Below are 19,883 nucleotides of genomic sequence, written 5' to 3'. Positions count from 1 at the left end.
CTTTCCACTGGAGGACAAATGAAATACATTCCAGATCAAGCCCGTACCCCTCGACCTCCACACAAACACCTTAAGAACCCAAACTTCCAACTCTAACACAAATGACTTTCAGAGTAAGGAATCACAGGAGGAAACTCAATCTTAAAAATGCATTGCACATTATGATTAAAAAAATAATCTACACACAACTACCTATGAAAATGAGATTTGGACCAAAGACTGAGAAACAGTGATCAGGCTATCAATCCCCAGAAGGAAAGTAGGGGAGGGCGGGGGTAAGGGGAAGAGATCAACCGAAGGACTTGTATACATGTATATAAGCCAAACCAATGGACATGGACAACAGGGGGATGGGAGCATGAGTTTGTGTGTGGGGGGGAGGTTGGAGGTTAATGGGGGGGGATGAGGACACATTTATAATACCTTAACTAATAATAATAAAAAAAAATATTAAAAAAAAAGAAAAAAAAAAGAAAAAAAAAAGAAAAAAAAGAAAATGAGATTTGGTCCAAGTACATTGCAAAAGTGTACGTTTCTCCCTTTTCCTACCGTTCCCTCCCTCCCTCCTATGCATCTGGTTCACAGTCACTTGTTCCTGGGAAGGAGGATTTCATCACTTAGCAGATCCGTAAAGGGGCACAGATTTCATTAACTTGCCCCGAGTTAAGATCTCTGAAACTGGACAAGCGTCACCCGGCTATGCAAATAATAACTTGTCGTGGCTGTCACACAGGGCGGAGAACAAAAGAGAGGAACAATTAACTGCTGGAAAGAGGGGCAGGGTCGCACTCACCCGGGATGGGGATAATGGGGATGCTCTCATTGGGGACCACCCGAGGGGAGCTGCTGTCCTCCACGTAGAAGTGAGCCGTCTGGAAGCATTTTCTGTGCAGGAAAGAGAAACACATGCCCACAGTGAGACCAAAGAAATGCACTCTGTCCGAGCTCGTCATTGTTCCGTGCGCCCCTGGCAGGCCTTCCAGCTTCCCAAGCCGCACAGCTCCCAGCAACAAAGTAACGAGCTACACAGAAGGACAGCATTCGCCCATTGGAAGAGCCCCAAACAGCTGATGAATATTTGCTTTGTATGATGCCTACCTATCCTGACAGTCAAAGGGGGAGGCTTCGTAAGGAACCACTCAGAGGCAGGAAAACTTGGCTCGGATGGAGTCCACTCGCTCCACAAACTTCTAGGATTGACCCCACCACATGTCTACACCTGACATGTTACAGAGGAAGAATCTGCTATTCGACACCCCCAGCACCAAGTTCAAAACCATACTTTGAACCCTCCCAAACACAGTCATCACACAGCCACGGACACAATAGCACCACACTGTGGGGACTCTGCAGACTCCCAAAGCTGCAGACAGTTCCCTGAGGGGTCAGAGGGCTTGGGGTGGGGGGGTGAGAGAAAACACTAAAAATCCGAGGCCCCCGAGACAGATCAGAGATGAGGACCCAGCCCCTGAGTATCCTCTGCGTGGCTGGTCTGCTCTGTTGTTACCTGTACTTCAGGCACAGCAGGGAGCACACACTGGTCATCGTGGGACGGGCAGCGCAGAGAAGCCGCCGCCGCTCACTCAGCCTCCGCTCTGATGCCGGCCTGGGCTTCCCGCACCCACGTCACTGCTCACTGCGGCCCTAATGAGCTGCCGGAAGCACAGGCTGAATATTTAATGAGGCTGCTCAGCGTGAATGGCTATTGTGACCAGGAAGGGTCCCCGTTCATCTGGCGGAGGGGCTGCACAATAGCGGGCCCACTGCCGGGCCTTTCAGCCCAGCAGGCGGCCTCCGTCTGGTGCCCTGGCACTGGGATGCGTCCACCCAGCGTCGCCCGCCCGCCCATGCACTCAGCACGGCCGCTGCGCTTCCCGTCCTCCAGCCCCCGGACCAAGTCAGCTTGTCTCCCGGGTTGACCTGCTCATCTAACCAAAGGTGACCTGGGATGCTTCTGTTGGGCACATTGTGTTTCTACGATGCCAGGGAGTGGGGGTTCCGGGAGCTGGAAAATCCAACAGTTCGGTGCTGCCAGGTGGGAGGGGAGCCTCCGGGTCACACAGGTGTCACACCTCAGCTGTCATTCCACGCGCTGTCAGAGAGAATCACGTCTCAACGTGCAGTGGTTTTCTGTGAGCGGTGCCTCGTCTCAGATGGAAGAAAGCTCTGAGCGACTGTCCATCGGGCCCTGCTCTGGAGGCACCTGGACCCTGGTCCTCACCCCTTGGGCCCAGCTCTAGAACAGCGGTTCTCGAACGACCCTTTCACAGGGGTCGCCTAAGACCATCAGAAAACACATATTGTTTTTGTGATTCATCACTATGCTTTAATTATGTTCAATTTGTAACAATGAAATTGGGGCTCACCACAACATGAGGAACTGTATTAAAGGGTCGCGGCATTAGGAAGGTTGAGAACCACTGCTCTGGAAGCACCTGGACTGCTGGTCCATGCCACATGGGGCTCTAACATACACCCCCCACTCTTGGCACGTGTCTCGGAGGACTGCTCCGGCACAGCACTGAACAATAACGTATTTCTATGGATTACCTGGAATTGGTCATATAAACAACAAAACAAGTTGTCATCACTTGTTTAGCTGCCTTTACCTACATTTGGAAAATCAGTCAGGCTAACTTAAGCCCCAGGATGTGAAATGCACAAAATACTTTAAACAGATCGGCTTCAGGTGGTAATCTGCTGGGTGTGACAGTATAGAAAGCCACGAGAAAATAAGTCCCATCATTTTGATGTTAGAGGTATATCTTCTGTTTCTAAATTAGTAATAAAGTTTTCTTTTCTTGAGTACTCCCTCGCCCCACCCAATGTGCACCATTTTCCAGAATATAACATTAGAGCTAAAACACAGCTTACGGACTTCACACATGAACTAGAACGTTAACAACCCAGAGTCAGAGCTAAGAAAAAGCTGCTCTTGTGGAGATATCGGGCCACTGAAAAGTATTTATTAACCCAAAGAAATGCTCTACGCCCCTGAAATGAACACCTCCCAATTTACCCGGTCACATTTCAACTAACAGGAAAAACAGATCCCACAACAAAATAAGTCTTCCATGTCAGGACCAACATTCCTAAAACAGAAAGCTGGGAGCAAAAAGGACCGGTACTGGCCAGGGAACTGTGGACGTCGTGTGGCTCAGAAAGGCTGCCGTGCACCGTCCATCTCTCCCTGGAAGAGGACGGCAGGCAGTCATCCGGTCTCTGGCACACGTGGACCCACAGGCTCCCCTTGGAAAAAACCTGTGTGTACAAGAGCCAGCCACACTCCTGTGGCCCGGGTGCTGCTGGTCGTGGATTTTCCTGGAGCAGCAGGACTGTGGCTGCAGCGAGGAGCAGGCCTGGGGCTGAGGGTAGAGGCAGCCAGCTCTCCACAGCTGCGCCTCATGCCCGGCGCACGCCCGCCGCCCGGGACCGCAGGTCTGGTGCGGGCACCTAACCCCACACCCTCGGGGGAGACGTCCGCCCTTAGAAAAAGGTGTCCGCGGACTCGGGGAACACGCATTCAGCTCCCACTGCACAGCAGCTGCCCAGGAGCTTAAAACCACTTCCTAAAACAATTTAGAAAGAGCTCTCTACATCACACACGATCTGTGCAGAGGTCTATTGGAATTACCCTAAAGCCTCCTCACAGTATCATAATAACATTTTGGGCAATATTGCTCCACACTTTTCCTGATTTATTGACTATTTCTTGATCACTGACGATGAGGTGCAAAAGGTCCCTGCCCACATGGTGCATTCTCTCTCTCTCTCTCTCTCTCTCTCTCTCTCACACACACACACACACACACACACACATAAAGTTTCAGTTAAGTTGTGGTTATCAACCAGCAGTGCTTAACTCTTTGGTTTGGGGAGCGTTAAAAATACAAATGTGAAGGGATCAAGCAGCATACATTGGTAGTTACAGAATAATCACAGAGATGTAGACTGCAGCACATAATATGGTAACATATATGGGGCCAAATGCTTCTGGTGCTTGCCACATTTGGCCAACATATTACATCTATGTGCTCCCTCAGAAAGTTCTAAGCAGCAAGACGGAAACCAGCTTTCCATGTTACTCCCCATTCATTCCTCCCTTCTTAGAAAACCTCATGGGCTCCGTAATTTACGATTTCTAAGACAGGCTTGCTGGGAGTCAGGAGGGTCATGTGCAATATTCTCTCCGGTACCTGATCAAGCCAATGTGCACTGTGCTTGCAGCTCCCTGGTCGCCAGTCTACGCCCCTCGACCGAAGGCCCAGACCACAGGCTGCCTGAGGGCCTGGAGGGAGGGGTGTGGTCCATGGACCAGTCTGGCTTCTACAAAGCCCACGGACGCTTTATGCTTACAGTCGTGAATAGTTGGTCTTCGACCGAAATTTCTAAAAGTAATCTTTTCATTCTTTCACTAGGGAGGTATTGTGAAGAGAGATCCTTTCTCAAAAATAAGAAATTCTGCACTTGAGAGAGCACAGCACACCTATGGTGGTCGACAACCCTTTTACAGGGGTCGCCTAAGACCATCCTGCATATCAGATATTTACATTATGATTCATAACAGTAGCAACATTACAGTTATGAAGTAGCAACGAAAATAATTTTATGGTTGGGTCACAACATGAGGAACTGTATTTAAAGGGCCAGAAGGTTGAGAACCACTGCTCTAGTCGGATGCAGTAAACAGCGCCCAAACCAGTAAAGCCATCAGCGTCAATTCCCCGGGCTCTGCACTGGGACATGCACTGTGCCAGCACGTGGCAGGCCCTGATGACAAATCACACACACACACACACACACACACACACACACACACACACGCCCGCAGCTGCTGACAGTGCTTTCTAAGCATTCGTAAGTACTCAAGTTACAGAGGCTTTCCTAGTCACACGAAATGCAGCAAACTACAAAGACAAGCAGGGACCTCCAGAACCCGCCGCCTCCTCACTTCCCTGGGAACCCGACACACCCTCAGGAATGAACAAACTTCTGCACAGACTTTCCTGCTGCCGCTCCTATTTTCCAGGTACCTGCTCAGACGCCCCCTGGAACGTCCTAACGATTGTCCTCCTTCCATCCCTTCCCGCCCCTCCAACAAGAATCTGGGGACAATTCAGGTGGCTGATACTTTTCAAAATCAAAAAGTGCTGATCCCGCCCTGACCAGTTTGGCTCAGTGGATAGAGCGTCAGCCTGTGGACGCAAGGGTCCCGGGTTCAATTCTGATCAAGGGCCTGTACCTTGGTTGTGGGCACATCCCCAGTGGGGAGTGTGCAGGAGGCAGCTGATCGATGTTTCTCTTTCATCGATGTTTCTATCTCTCTATCCCTCTCTCTTCCTCTCTGCAAAAAATCAATAAAATATATCTTAAAAAAAAAAGGTGCTGATCCTGAGTCCAGAAAACTAGTCCTGGAAATGTCTGGACTGCCACTCGGCCCCTCCAGCGGGGGCGTCCGAGGTCTACAGACGTGCGGGTCAAAACGCACATCCCTCTGGCGAGCCTGAGAGGCCAGTGTCCTCAGCCCGGGTGCATGGCTTACGGCAGCACTGCCCTCGCCGTCACCGTGACTGCTGAGCGTGACCAGAGCAGGATCCCAACACAGTTCCCAGGCTCCCACGGAAGCCACGGCTACAGAAGAACTGAGGGCTGACATAAGGGTTAGAAACCAAGGCACCATCCTCACATTGAGCTCAGTGGGTTCGGAGTCACATCTGGGTGACAAGGTGTTTGTCAGGACTGTGCAGCTCACAATGCTAATTGCAGACCAGGACGGGCAGTTGGCTGAGCGGCTGCTGAATCTTAATTAAGCAATCTTAACTGATTTATAGACTGCCCTCATTTAAATGTGCCGTGGCACACCCGCTAATACTCCCATTTACTCCCCGGCTGTGGAACCCAGGAATCACATTAATATTTACTTTTGTAAATGGATCTGCTGGAGTAAACCGTGTATGAACGAGAGCCACTTGGAAACAGACGCTGAAACTGCTCTCATGCCTTCGAGGGGGATGACAGAGCTGAGTTAGGAAGACGCGGATTACTCATTAGGGCAAAACATTTCCAGAAACTGAAGCGCCAAGGACAATAGGAAGAAAAGGCTGTGGTGTTTGGGGCTTTTTGTTCCTCTTTTTCAATTGATTTTGGAGAGAGGAAGGGAGAGAGAAACATCAATAGATGGCCTTCCGACCGGGGAATGGACCTACAACTTGGGTATGTGCCCTGACCGGGAATCGAACCCGCCACCTTGTGGCGCACAGGACCAATGCTCCAACCAACCGAGCCACCTGCCCGGGGCTTGCTGGGCTTTTCTTCAAAGAGGAGTAACTGCTTGAAATAACTCGGGTCCTGCTTGGAAAGCGAGTTCTGAGTTGAGATTTTTCACGTGCAGCCATGCATGTGCTGCTAAGTCTCCTTACTGTTGGTTAAATGACTTTGTAGGCTCAGTGTGTATCTGCAGTGTCTTTTTCAGGAAGGAATCGTCCACAAAGAGAAATCAGAGTGGTCCTCTCATCTGCATACTGCCCAAACCACTGAAGGGACATGTGAGCTGACAACTATGAATGTGCGTTTGGGGATAATCAAATGACACATTTCATGTGAGGGCTGAGCTGGAGGCCCTGGGACATCTGGCTGTCATACCTTGGACACACGGGGCTCGTCAGATGTGAGGAGATGAAGGGGGGAGGGAAGGGGAAGCGGACAAAATGAGATGCATGGGGTGTGAGAGGACACAGATACCGGATGAGGAAAAAACACTTCAAAATACCGGATCTCACATGGGGAGGAGAGACGCCCAGTCCATTGCGCCACCCCTGGGAGTGACAACAATCCGATTCCCGCAGTGAGAGTTTCATAGGAGGATACGAACTGTCGGCAATGAACAGCTCAGGAAAGGGAGAAAATGAACCAATCATATACGCATAAGGGTCTCGGACAACATACGTTCTTGCTAAGCATGAAGCTTGCCACGAAGTCCTCGCAGGCACCTGGGAGTGACCGAAGTCCTGGCCATACTTTCCAGGGGATCAAAGACCAAGTGCCCGGGCGGACGTTCTGACGTGACAGCTGGCTCTGAGCAGTGAGCTCTGGACGGCCCGTCCCAGCGCTGCCAGCTGTGGGCGGAAAAGACGGCTTGCAGGCGGGGCTTCCGGGGAGTGTATGTAGGGGGGCTTCGGGGGTCTCCCACACTCAGTCAGGACCCTGGAGTGCTCTGACTTTCTGGCTGAGGCCTGAAGCCTCCTCCAGCTCATCTTACCACTGTTTGAGGGCACAGACACAACCCCACTAACTGGGGAGGGAAATGAGGGCCCGATGGGCGGGCGGTGGGAAATGGAAATGCACAGATGACTCCGTATCCATAGCTGAGAATGGCCTGGGAAGAAACCGTTGGCAACTGCGTGTTTCGTTAGCATACTGACTGAGATAAGTCAGTCAGACGTGCGCGCTCAGTGCTATTTTGAGGAGGATTTACGTGCCTCCTCGCTCGGCAGCCCCAGATTGTAGCACTTTTTAAATACTTGGGACCATCTGGGGGGAAAAGTTGATTCACATATGACACCATTAACCAGGTTATATTCCAAATGATTTAAGAAGTTAATATTAAAATTTGAAACCACTAAAGTACCTGGGAGAAAAAATAACCTCTAACTTTCTAATGATGACTCAGAAAAGAAATTTATGGAGACATCTGACTCTATACAAGCAGCAGCATCAACACAGTCAAAAGGGATTAGGAAAGAGCTTTTGCAACCATATTGCTGACGAGGGATCTCTCTCTCGATTAGAAAAAGACCAACAACGCAAAAGGAGAATGAGCAAAAGACCAACAGTTTACAGCAGTGGCTCTCAACCTTGGCTGCACATTGGAATCACCTGGGAATCTTGTTAAAATCCTGATTTCTGGGCCTCATCCTCCGGAAATTCTGTTTCTTTGTTACTAATGATGAGGCCCAAAAATCAGGATTTTAACAAGATTCCCAGGTGATTCTAATGTGCAGCCAAGGTTGAGAACCACTGGTTTACAGCAAAAGGAAGACAAATGATCCACATGTGAGAGCTGCTCCACCTCACGCATCACTGAGAGCAAACGCACTGAAGCTCAGAGACACCACTTTTTCCACCACCAAGGTGAGCAAGAACACCAGAGCCTGACAGTGCCCGGTGCTGGGGAAGCTGCCCGGAACAGGCAGGCTCCTGTGTCTCTGATAGAGGCCGCCTCGGTAACCCATAATGTGGGGGGGGGGGGGGGCAGTGTGGCGCCATCCATCCACCATCCACAGTAAAACGGCCCTGGCCGGTGTGACTCAGTGGATAGAGTATTGGCCTGCAGGCTGAAGGGTCCCAGGTTCGATTCCGGTCAAGGGCACCTGCCCGGGTTGCGGGGGTCAATCCCCTGTAGGGGATGTGCGGGAGGCAGAGAGAATCAATGATTCTTTCTCATTATTGATGTTTCTATCTCTCTCGCCCACTCCCTCTCTGAAATAAATTTTAAAAAATATTAAAAATGCTTATGTTAAGAAAAAAAAGGTAAAATGCGCGTGGCTCGTGACACCGCCAGTGTCTTGCAGTTATCCTACAGTTGGACTTATCTATTTGAAAATGACACGTAAAGTTATTCACCAGGGTACTGTTTGCAATAACAAATGACTGCCAACAACCACAATGACAGCCGCAGGGGACGGGTTAAGTCAATCACCACACCTTTGTACAGAGGAACAGCAGGCTTCTGTGGAAATGAATGCCAAACTGCCCGTGCCCAGGGAAGAGCTCCACGTGGACGTGAAAGGAGGTCTGTGGCAGTGAATGGGGGTTGTGCAGTGTAGAGAAGGGGATACGGGTTCATACAGGGCGGGCACAGTAGGTTTAGAGTTGTTCTGTGGAAGTAATACAATAACTAATAAATAATAATACAAGAATGTACTGTTTAGAGCACTCACAGCTGGAAGCCAACTTCTGCCCTGCCCCAATTGGGGCGCACACACAGGGCTAGAAGAACAGACAGCCAACTAGGAGTGGTCACCTGTCTGCGAGGAGACGGGGGCGGGACGGTGGGTGGCAGGGTGGAGCTCTAGGGACATAGATATAATTTTAAGCGTCTTCCTTTTTGAGCTGTGTCTAGTACTAACTATTCAAAATTTAACAACTTTTTGAAAAATTAAATACTTGGGTCTGCTTTCTTCTGCCTCCAGGGGCATCATCGGCTACGACTTCTTGCAGCCCCGTCCTCCCGCGTGGGAGAGGATTAGGCAAGTGAGGTTCGACAAAGGGGCCAGTGGGTACCGCCCTTGGGGACGTGTGCATGGACTTGGCAACAACTATTTTAAGTGTTTGCAGGTTTAAACATTTAGGTGGCTTTTGAGGCTTTTCTCCTGGTTCCCTGCCACAGTGTGGAGGGAGACACAGGCCTGGAGAGGAAGGGAGAGTGGACACAGGAGTGCCTTCCTCCCGCACCCCAGCCTCCCACCCCCCAGCCTCCCGCAGCGCCTGGTGGAGGAGGAAACAGCCCCTGTCTGAAGGCTTTCCCCAGAGCAGTGGAGGATGGACCTGGGCCAGGAGGCGGCCACGGAAGCTCTGGGCACAGTGGGGGCGGCAGGGGTGGGTGGGTGGGTGGTGTTCAGTGCACAGAGCCCTCAGGAGGAACGAGGGCTGTGGCTCTGGAGTAAGACATCGCGGCTGGCAGAGTAGCTGCATAAGGAAGAACGGAGACTGAGGGCAGGATCTGGAGTGGTCGTCACAGCGCGCGGCTGTGTGAAGGGACAGGGCTCAGGACAGACCACCTAAGCGGGGAGGCACAGCCGAGGACTTCTCAGAGGCTCAGCTTCCTCGTCTTCTCAGTGGGGTCATCTGTTCCACACACAAAGCATTTTATGTTCCTGACCTCACTCAGAGTAGGAACTATCATTAGACCCATTTTCGAGATGAGGAAATTGAGGCCCGGAGGGTTTTGGTAAGTTGCTCAAGGTCACAGAGCCAGGAAGAACTGCAGTTAGATCCCATGTGTCTGGAGCTAAAGTCTGTCCTTCTGAGCTACCACATTACAGAAGGAAATGACATGACTCACAGCCGGGTGGGTTCTGTAGACACTGGTTTCCCGAGAGCGTTCTCAATTGCTAGACCTACAAGAAAGGTGCTTCCCCCAAGCCTCTGAGGAACGATGCCAGAGGGACTGAGCGGCTGTGACAAAAGACAGCCCCTCAGGACCGCAAGCACAGCGACAGCAAGCCCCCCTGCTCCTGGGCCAGCACGTCCGCGGGAGGGAATACAGTCCCCGGCCATGGCATCATTCCCGGAGAGGACTTAGAAATCGGGTTGAGTTACAGGAAAAAAACTCATTACATTCATAACGGACTAAGCACGAAAATTAGGCAGCGACGTGATGTCCAAGGTTCTCTCAGTTAAGATTCGATCTCTGACTCTAAGGCTATACAGAGGGGTTTCTGTTTCTGTTTTCGCCCTTGGAGCTTTGAAAATGGATTAGACACTGAAGACTCAGTAAGTAAAGAGAGGTCATAGAAAGAGTTGTGTCACAGTGTCAGAGGCTACTGCCTCCCCCTGTGAGGCCAGAACGGCCCTGTGCAGCGCAAAGAAGACAGAGCAGTTTTCCATCCAGCTTCCATAGTTCTGTACGATACCCCTGAGATCTCAGGGGCAGACCTGATTATAGCGGGTGGACAGTGAACATTTCACCAATAATCTGATTTACCTGCAGATTTTACATGGAGACAAATCATTCCGTGTAAAAATTCTAATAGAAATTCTACCGATTGGCTCATTGAAAGTAATAAGGGATTACTCACAATGTTGATTAATATTAAATTGCCAATTAAGATAACTAAAGTATTAATTGCCATATTAATAGTAAGTGATAAGTCCTACAGAAATCCCCTCAAGAGGCTCATGTGTGGTGACTAAGATTGCATAAGCACGACTTCTAAAGGTTTTTCTATGAATTTTCCAGGACACGCATTTTCCCAGTTACTTAAGCCTTTATTTCATTTTTACATTTCAGCCTTATGGAAAAACACATGATATGTCCCCATTTGTTCACTTTACTCTTTCTGTCCTACTCTTCTTCCCTAACTTCTCTATACATTTAGGTTTCTAAAAGATATTTGTCACTTGTACAGCTAAATACATGCAATGGGTTATTTTTTAACTTGCAAACATGCAAACATCTGAAATTTTGCAAAGGAAATGGATGCAATAGACATACAGACACACAAACAAAGAGCACCCCCAGTATGTCCCATCTTAGAAACAAAAAGCGCCCATAAAACAGCACAATACAGCAAAGCAAGCCCACACAGCACACACTTGAATTGCTACCAGCTGCCCGCAAAGCTGCATTGGTGTTTGCAAGTCTTACTTTGGGGCTGGGTGGGTTAGAAACAGGTGAGTTTGCGCATGTGCTGTCAAGAGGACTTTAATCGCCATGGCAACAAAACAAAAATCCAGCAAGCCAGTCCCAGCACAGAGATGCCCCCGGAAGCTTGACCGCCCCTCACCTGCTCCCCTTCTCTCCTCTCTCCCCAGAAGAAGGCACTTCACGGAAGCGTCTGGGAAAGCCCTTCGACTTTACTTTGTTACACCCTCTAAATGGACAAAAAAAAAAAAAAGAACAGGTGTAGAAGACAGCATTTTCAATTCACCACCAAGAGTTCCAACAAATGCCCTCCCGCCTTCTAACATGGGCACCCCCCTCCTCAGGCCTCCTGTCTACAGAAAGCGTACACAAAGGGGTCTGGTTTTATTTTAGTTTTTTATGCTGAGGTAAGCAACACGAAATGGGAGCTTTGCTCTTAAACGGCCATCTTCACATGTTAGAAACCTGCCCCCCTTACCCAGGGTTAACAGAAGGTTAGAACATCACAAACCAATAATGCCCTTTCTAACTCGTATGCCTCTTTCCACCTTAGACATGCTGTCCTGGCAAACGGGACGGCGTAGAACACCCTGGGAACGAACAGGACGTAGCAGGCATCCAGTGGCTACCCTCTGACCTCCCTGCTGGCCCCGATTTCCCTGGATTTGATGGCTTTTCCCCAGGCAGCCCTCTCCCTGCGGGACAGTCTTTCCTGACTCACAACTGGAAGGCCTGGGCGCGGCACTCAGGGGAGGGGGCCAGCAGCTGCTACCTCGTCCCGATGATGCACTGACCGTAGCCCCTGAGACCTGGCTCTAGCGTTGGAGAGATGCCCCTTTGTCGCAAGAACACTGGAAAGCACTTCTTTCATTTATTTGAACCCCTAACCACCTGGGCTCTCGGATGTCACACGGATGTCATTCCTATGATTTCTAAACTCCGTCCCGAGACCAGCAAAGACAACCTGGGGCAGGGGTCCTCAAACTACGGCCCGCGGGCCACATGCAAATACAAATACTGCATTTGTTCCCGTTTTGTTTTTTTACTTCACAATAAGATATGTGCAGTGTGCATAGGAATTTGTTCATAGTTTTTTTTTAAACTATAGTCCGGCCCTCCAACGGTCTGAGGGACAGTGAACTGGCCCCCTGTTTACAAAGTTTGAGGACCCCTGAACTGGGGTTTCCGGAGGTTCTCTTGTTGGGCAGCTCTGATGAGTCCCAGGCAGAACTCTGAGTTCAGGTGTGAATTCCAAAGAACACTGCTAACTTCTGATGGGCTTGGTGGCTTTTTACTTCTGGAATGAGGCTCCTCTGATTCTCAAGTGTTGGGGGGTTATGCTCCCTTAATATAAGCGTTCCTCTATTTTGATAATTATTAGGCTCCATATTGGATAAGGGTGCTTGGCAAAGGAACCAAAGTTGGGGAAAATCAAAACTTGGGACTCTGATGAATGGTGCGGGCGTGTGTGTGTGTGTGTGTGTGTGTGTGTGTGTGTGTGCGATTCCGAACTTCTTGTCTCCCTCTACTGAGCACGTTCTGGAACGACAGCTGTCCCCAAACACCAGGACCCTACTCCGTGCGGCTACAAACACTAATCTGAAGAAATCACCAGTGTGTTGGAGTGTTTTTGCAAATTTTCATAAAAACTTGAAATTTGCAGCTTCCTAAAATGTTTAGACTTCTTCGCAACCCTTAGCCTCCTCCGAATCCTGCCAGACTCGCTGTTGCGGGAGTTTGGAGCCGCGCCGGCATCTCCGCAGTTTCCCTCACACACAATCACAGGCTCAAAACTCCCACCGGCAACTGACAACACTTCGCTGCGAAGCAAATGCCAGCAAACCGACAACTAATACCTCGAACAATCGCGGGGCTACCTGAGCAAACCGACCACAGACGCCAGCAGTCCTGGGAGGGAGGACACTTCATTCTGAGAAATCCCAGGAGAGGTGCTGGGGATGTGCGTCGGGCAAGCACACGCGGGTTTGCCCCTCCGGGAGCGTGAGCTAGGTTCCAAAACATGCCCATCCACGTCTCCTTCCCAGAATCAGTCTGTCTTTCAAACATCACGAGGTTTCAGTGGAAACCTTTGCAGCGACTCTCTCCCTGCTTTTGTCTAATGACCACGTGTTAGCGGCTCCAAGAGCTGTGACTGTATCTCAGGGCCAAGGCGGCAGCAGGGGGCCGGTTACTATAACAACAGACAGTTCTCTTGAAATCTGAACAACTCTGTCCCCCGTCACCGCCCCCGCCCCTCCCCGCCCCCCCAAGTAGCCATTTGCGAGACAGTTATTGAGCAAAAAGTTGCCGGATCGGCAGCATGAGATGCCACGTGGCCCGGATCGCCCCAGGTGGCTGAGGGAGAAAGGAGGGAGAGGTGCCCACCTCCAGGCGCAGCTGGGGAAACCAAGGCTCCGCCCCCAAGCGTCTCAGAGGAAGGCAGTGTGGATGTGGTCATGCTGAACTCAAAGCCCAGGCAAGCCAGGCTCTGCCATCATGACATGCACCTGAGCTCTCCCCACGGGCTTCACACATGGTCAGGTTTGGGAGAGCTGCGTTATAAAATTACTCCTAGCCCTGGCTGGCTTAGCTCAAGTGGATACAGCGTCAGTCTGTGGACTGAAGGGTCCCCTGTTTGATTCCGGTCAAGGGCACATGCCCTGGTTGTGGGCTTGATTCCCAGTGTGAGGTGTGCAGGAGGCAGCCAATCCATGATTCTCTCTCATCATTGATGTTTCTATCTCTCTTTCCCGCTCCCTTCTCTCTGAAATCAATAAAGATATATTTTTAAAAAAGATTACTCCTAATGATTAATAAATTACTGAATTAGGGCCACAGGAAGAGGGGTTCCATAAAGAGGAGTGTCAGGTCCCTCACCGGCTCTAACAGAAAAAATGGTGCCGGAATACCTGTGTTCTGAACAGTCTGTTTGCAGAAAAGATAAAGGTGATCCCACAAAACCACAAAAAGTGTGACTGAGAGCTCGGACTTTTCTAGACTTGAGAGAAGTTGCATAGGAGCCTGCTTCCGTTTCCTACTCCCGCCCTCACAGGAGCGGCTGGGACTGACCCTGCACGGGCAGAACCCTGGAGGGGACTGGTTCTGCCCAGGATGGACTTCATCTCGCACAGAGAAGGGCCGTGTGAGGGTGTTTTCTCTCACCATCCTGAACGCCCCAGGACTGTGTGCCTCCTGGTCACTTCCGGCACTGTGCCCTCTGCCCAGAGCATTTGTCCTTTCCTCTGTTCTGTGAGAACCACAGCCAAACCTTCCCGTCCCCACGCCTTTCCTGGCTCGGTCTCTGCCCACCCCACCGCGCTGGTGGCCAGAGCGCCTCCCAGAGCAGTGTCTCCTGTTGTCACCACCCACCATTGCGACCTAACTACCCACAGAGGGAGGCCGGGCAGGGGTCTGTGTGTATGTGGGGGGGAGAGGGGGGCAGAGGAGGCAGACTGTCCACTGAGGGGGTGCCCGGAAAAGGGCCACCACGGGGCACTCGGCCAGCCCCCAGGGCCACAGGATGGGAGAACAATGCTGCAGCACTCCCTCTCTATCACACATGGACAGCTGAGGTTCGATGTAAAATCCTCCCATTTTTAAATCAATCCAGATTTTTTAAGGACAATGCCAGCTAAATAAAACAGGTCTGGAGGCCACCAGAGTTTCACCCCCGTTTGGGATAACCTTTGTCATCTGCTCGTCTCCTCCAGGAGCTACAAGCTCCCTGAAGACCGGAAGTCCGGCTCCTCACTGAACCCCCAGTGCCTGCCACAAACTGATGGCTAAGACATATCTCTGAATGACTGAGCGAAGGAGGAACACAAGGGGCTGCCAGAAAGGGTCTTAGGTCAACAAACAACAAAACTCCAGGTGTGAGCACCTCCAAAGCACACCAGCCGTGTGACCCTGGGCAGGTCACTTCCCTGCTGGGACCTTCCTCTGTGGGGAAGAGGGTGACACGGTCCCGCTGCCCTGGCTCGCACTCCTGGCTGTAAAATAATGTGGGGTGTGTGTGTGTGTGTGTGTGGGTGGGGGGGTGTTGTGTTATTCTTTGTGTGTGTGACCCGTGCTTGGTATTAACTCTACCCTGTGGGTCGCTGTGATTAGTGATGTTTCCCCTCGGCCGACTGTTCCCAGTCACCTGAATGGAGAACCCCTTCCTGCTGCACTTGTCTCCTCTGTGGCTTTGCTGGGGGAAGAGGAGCAAGTGTCCGCACTAACCCAGGCTCCACCGAGTGAACGGAAGCGCCGGCTGCCGGAGCAGATGGTGGAGAGTGTGCCCCGGCTGCAGCAGCAGCTCCGGGTCACTGCTGCCCCCCTGGGAATATGGGCGGGGCCCGTGCGGTCATTCCGTGAGCGAGAGGGGTGTGAGCACATGCCCACACTCCACACGCATCGTCTGTTTGCTGGAGCCTCCACTATGACACAAGCCCCGCACACATTCGCAGTCTGCACCCTTCATCCTTAGGCTGCTGTCTCCCACTGAACATCCAGGGGAGGAAAAAATGGCAATGTCCACAGAACCCACTTGTTTCCATGAACAGCATCCTTCATGAGGCAACACCAGCACATGGCAGCACTTCTGAGTCTAAAGATGGGAGTAAAGAGACACCTTTTTCTATCCGCCTCTGAAGCTAAATTGGCATCGACTAACTTACTACGGAATTTGCAGGGGGCTCGGTCATGCGCTGAGCGGGGACGTGAACTTCTCGTCCGAGCTTCCTCTAGCTCCGCACTTCAACAAACCTAGGTCAGATGTTACAATCCCCACTTAGGAGCTTCTAGTTTTCTGTTCCCGAGTCTGTGTAGTTCGATCAGCCCTATCGAGTCTCTACCCTTCCGGAAAGTTCTTTTCTAGGCTAGCATTATGGTCAACGAGACGCTCAATCTGTCATCCGGGGAGCCGGCACAAAACAGCTGGGACTAAGATAAAACAAACAGGTGGTATTACTCAACATCAAAATCTACTCAGCTTCTAGAACACCCGAACATACAGTTGGTCCTCTGACGTTTTCTTCCAGAAATTCCAAACCACAGGAGGTTGAGACACGCAAACACATGCACTATAAAGACAGGCTGTGGGAGGAGGTCAGTGCCTTCGGGCAGCCCACTCCTCATCCAGGCAGAGCAACGTCAAGAGAAAGGCGGTGGCAATGCTGTCGAACTGGCTGCCTTTGAATCCAGGACCCACCAAAGAGCAATCCTCTGACGTGGGCACGTCACCAAGCCTCCGTTTCCTGATGTGCCCAGTGGAGACCAGAATCCCTAGAACCTGAATGCGGATCAGGTAGGAATGCCATCTGCTGAGCACGTGTCTCGTATGACAAGTATCCAATAGAAGATTCCTGGCTGGTAGGCCTTCAGATACGCAAAACCTTTTCAGGGGTGAGACAGCTGACCAGAGAGCTACACTCAAAGCACGTTCCTCGAGACGACAGAAAAGCCCACCCGGTTACAAACGCCTTCGCAGCGCTCACAACTGTAAGTGGACTCCGTTGTCCCTCGCGAAGCTCTTCTCGGGGGCAGGTTACTAAGTCAGTGAGCTGCGTGTCCTAGCGCACAGAACGGACACCCTGCACACAGCGCTTCTCCCAGCATCCACCGCACACTGCACAGTGGGCACAGCCACCGTCCCTACCACACAGGTCTGTGGGAAGAACCACACGAGATGGTGCCACCCAGAGTCTTGGCACGGTGCCGGGCGCTAACCGAGAACTGGTGGACACTCGCAAGCACTAATGCCATTGTGCCGGGGAGGCCCAGAACTTGGCGACATCGGGGTTCATTTTCTACTCTTTCCTGAACCCGTGAAACGGCAGCGTCGACCCCTCTAAGCGAACACACTCAAGATCCAGAACAAGAGCTGCGCAGAGTCAGTCCTTGGTCCTAGAGCTGGTTTCAACCCTGGGGGCCAGGCCTGCCCACCGGGGACACGGCCAGGAGGCTGTGATCCGCCTCGGTGCCCTGCTATGCCAAGTTTGTTAATCGGTCACCCGCTCTCACTGGGCCTCCAACGGCGAAGAGACGCGCTGTCACTGTCCCTTCAAAACTGCACCGCCAGGGGGAAGCGCCGGCTCTTCGCATTTCCCGATTTCCTGCGTGAGCCCCCAATGCTCCCTTCCTTCGCATCAGTGAAAAGAAAAAGGACAGAAACAGGTCCCTGCCCCCCTAGGCTGTTCTCATGCTGAGCCCCTCATCCGTCCAAATGCCAGTTCAGCTTTGCTCTGAGAATGTTCTCCTTACACTCACTTGTGCACCAGCCCGAGGAATTCGGGAAAAGCTCAGAGGCTGCGTCCATGGGATGATGTTTAAAGCTCTGGTTCCTTGAAACCAAGCTCTGAATATACGAACAGATTCAGACACTTGTGTGTGTGTGTGTGTGTGTGTGTGTGTATATATATATATATATATACACACATACATACATATATAAACAAAGTGCAGAGTTGTCATTTTCTAATGAGAAAAGCACATCTTGGGTGGAAGGCTCCTCTCTCTAATCCATTTCACAGTCGCTTCCCACAAGCAGCCTGCAGTCAGCATGCATGCTGGGGCAGCCTGGTTCCGTCTGCTCGGCCATGGAGATCTGTTCTGGGCTGGGCAGAGGACCGGGGTGGGCCAATCAGAAACAACCGGTTTTGGCTAGAATCGCGTGGGCCATGAATTTTCATAGGAGGCTGCTAAGTGAGGGTCACGCAGCCTGTGGCAGCTGTGGCCTTTCCGTCCTCCGTGGGAACCTGAGACTAAACCACATGGCACAGCGCAGAGCACAGCTGCTCACGCAGACCTTCCACCACTTCCACGTGCTCAGTCACACCCACACCAGCAGCCTCCAGCTCACCAACGGGCTCCAAATGCTGGTGTGCAAACCACTTTGTTCTGGAGAAGGGATGAACCTAGTGTTCCCAGGCGCACCCTGAAACGCAGTGTCACTCCTAACCTGGCTGGTCTGTAGCATTAACAGTGCTGTGGCTACTGCTGGACGCCTGCGAAGCCCGAGATGCCCCCTTCCTGTTCCCTGTTCTACCCAACTGAGAGCAGATTGATGATCACGATCAGTCTGCCAGCAGCTTTTGTTGACCTTTAATCAGTTCCCATCACTTGACTGCAACCCTCATCTAAGCCACCACCTCTTCCTCCTTGGACTAGTGTAGGAGTCTCCTCGCTGGCCTCTCCACTTCTGCCCTTGATCCAACTCAGTCTCTTCGCAACACAGCAACCAAGGAATCCTGAAGCCAGATCGCAACATCCTTAGGTATCAAACCCTACTTATCTTAGAGCAAAAGGCAATGCGTTTACAATGGCCCACAGGGCTGCACTCAGCCCGACTCCCCTCTGCTCCGTTTCTTCCTGACACCCTCTCCTATCACAGGGAGTACGGGGAGGGTGGCAGATCCCTTGCTCTTCCTAGAATATGCCAGGCACGCTCCTGCCTCAGGGCCTTTGCACATGCTGCTTCCCTGCTTGGAACCTGTCCCAAATGGAGTGCATTTCCCTCTTCCTTTAGGTCTCTGCTCTAATACCACTCGCCAGTTACACCTCCCTTATCTACTCTGAACACGCGTCCCTATCCAATAACTATCTTTAGTCTCACTATCTTTTACTGGATATCTGTCATACGAGACACGTGCTAAGCTGATGGTGCAACACCATCTTGGGCGTTACCTACTTTACTCACTAGTGTTGTTTACTGCCTGTCTCCCTCACTGGGATGTAAGCTCTCCGAGAGCAGGGATTTTTGTCTAGTTTGGCTCATTGTGTATCGCCAGGGCCCAGAAGAGCGCCTGGCACACAGCGGGGGCTCCCAATGGACTGAATGAAGGAGAAGGAAGGAGGGAGGGAGGGAGGGAGGAAGGAGGAAGGGAGGGAGGGAGAGGAGGAAGGGAGGGAGAGGGGGGAGGGAGGGAGGGAGACGACACCTGCCCCTCACTGAGGAAGCTGTTAAAGGGCAGGAGCCTCCAGCTTGTCTGAGAGGTGAAAGCAGCCAGGCCGACCACGTGGGCCGCCTCCTCCCGCAGCTACACCTGGCTGAGGGGGTAGCTGAGAAACACCCCACTTCCAAGCGGAAGCTGCCAGCAGGCTTCTGGGGGAAGCAGTGAGACCTGGTCCAGGACACTGGTGTACAAGGATGGCTTACCACCAGCCATTTGTATCTCACGTGTCCAAGTGCCACAGAGCATGCTCAATGTGTTCCTATCACTCCATTTTCAGCAACGAGCTACAGGAAACCAAGGGGAAGAGGACTTACGCGGATGTGACAGTGAGGCACGGCCTCGGAGGAACCGGAAAGCCATGGAGCTCATTAGCTCGTGTGGCAGGGTTAGACACGGAAGCTCCACGTGGAGACGGGGCGGCACCGGCAAGAAGCAGGGCTGGGATCCGGACCCGGATCCCCTGGGTTCCCAAGCACAGCCTCTTGGGCACTAGATCCCAGAAGCTCCTCCTAAGTGCCCTGACCTCAGAGCCGCTCTACCCACTGGCTTCCTCCTGCTACAGCTCCCCCAGGTGTTGGCAGGAG

The 19,883-nt window shown here is 51.7% G+C and overlaps 1 protein-coding gene across 1 annotated transcript in view; it reads right to left on the bottom strand.

Moving 5' to 3' along the window:
* PTPRG (protein tyrosine phosphatase, receptor type G) overlaps nucleotides 1–19,883 on the bottom strand; it is a 531,589-nt gene that overhangs the window by 45,477 nt on the left and 466,229 nt on the right. The window contains exons 15-16 of the mRNA XM_015558213.1: nucleotides 11,508–11,594; nucleotides 794–885 (exon numbers count right to left, since the gene is read on the bottom strand). Of these exons, the coding sequence (XP_015413699.1) occupies nucleotides 794–885; nucleotides 11,508–11,594 (179 nt within the window). The remainder of the gene's footprint in view (nucleotides 1–793; nucleotides 886–11,507; nucleotides 11,595–19,883) is intronic.

The sequence above is a fragment of the Myotis davidii genome, unplaced genomic scaffold, assembly GCF_000327345.1.
Source record: "Myotis davidii unplaced genomic scaffold, ASM32734v1 scaffold189, whole genome shotgun sequence".
Lineage (NCBI taxonomy): Eukaryota > Metazoa > Chordata > Mammalia > Chiroptera > Vespertilionidae > Myotis > Myotis davidii.
Note: the sequence above shows the minus strand (reverse complement) of the source record. Positions and strands in the feature narration are given on the sequence as shown.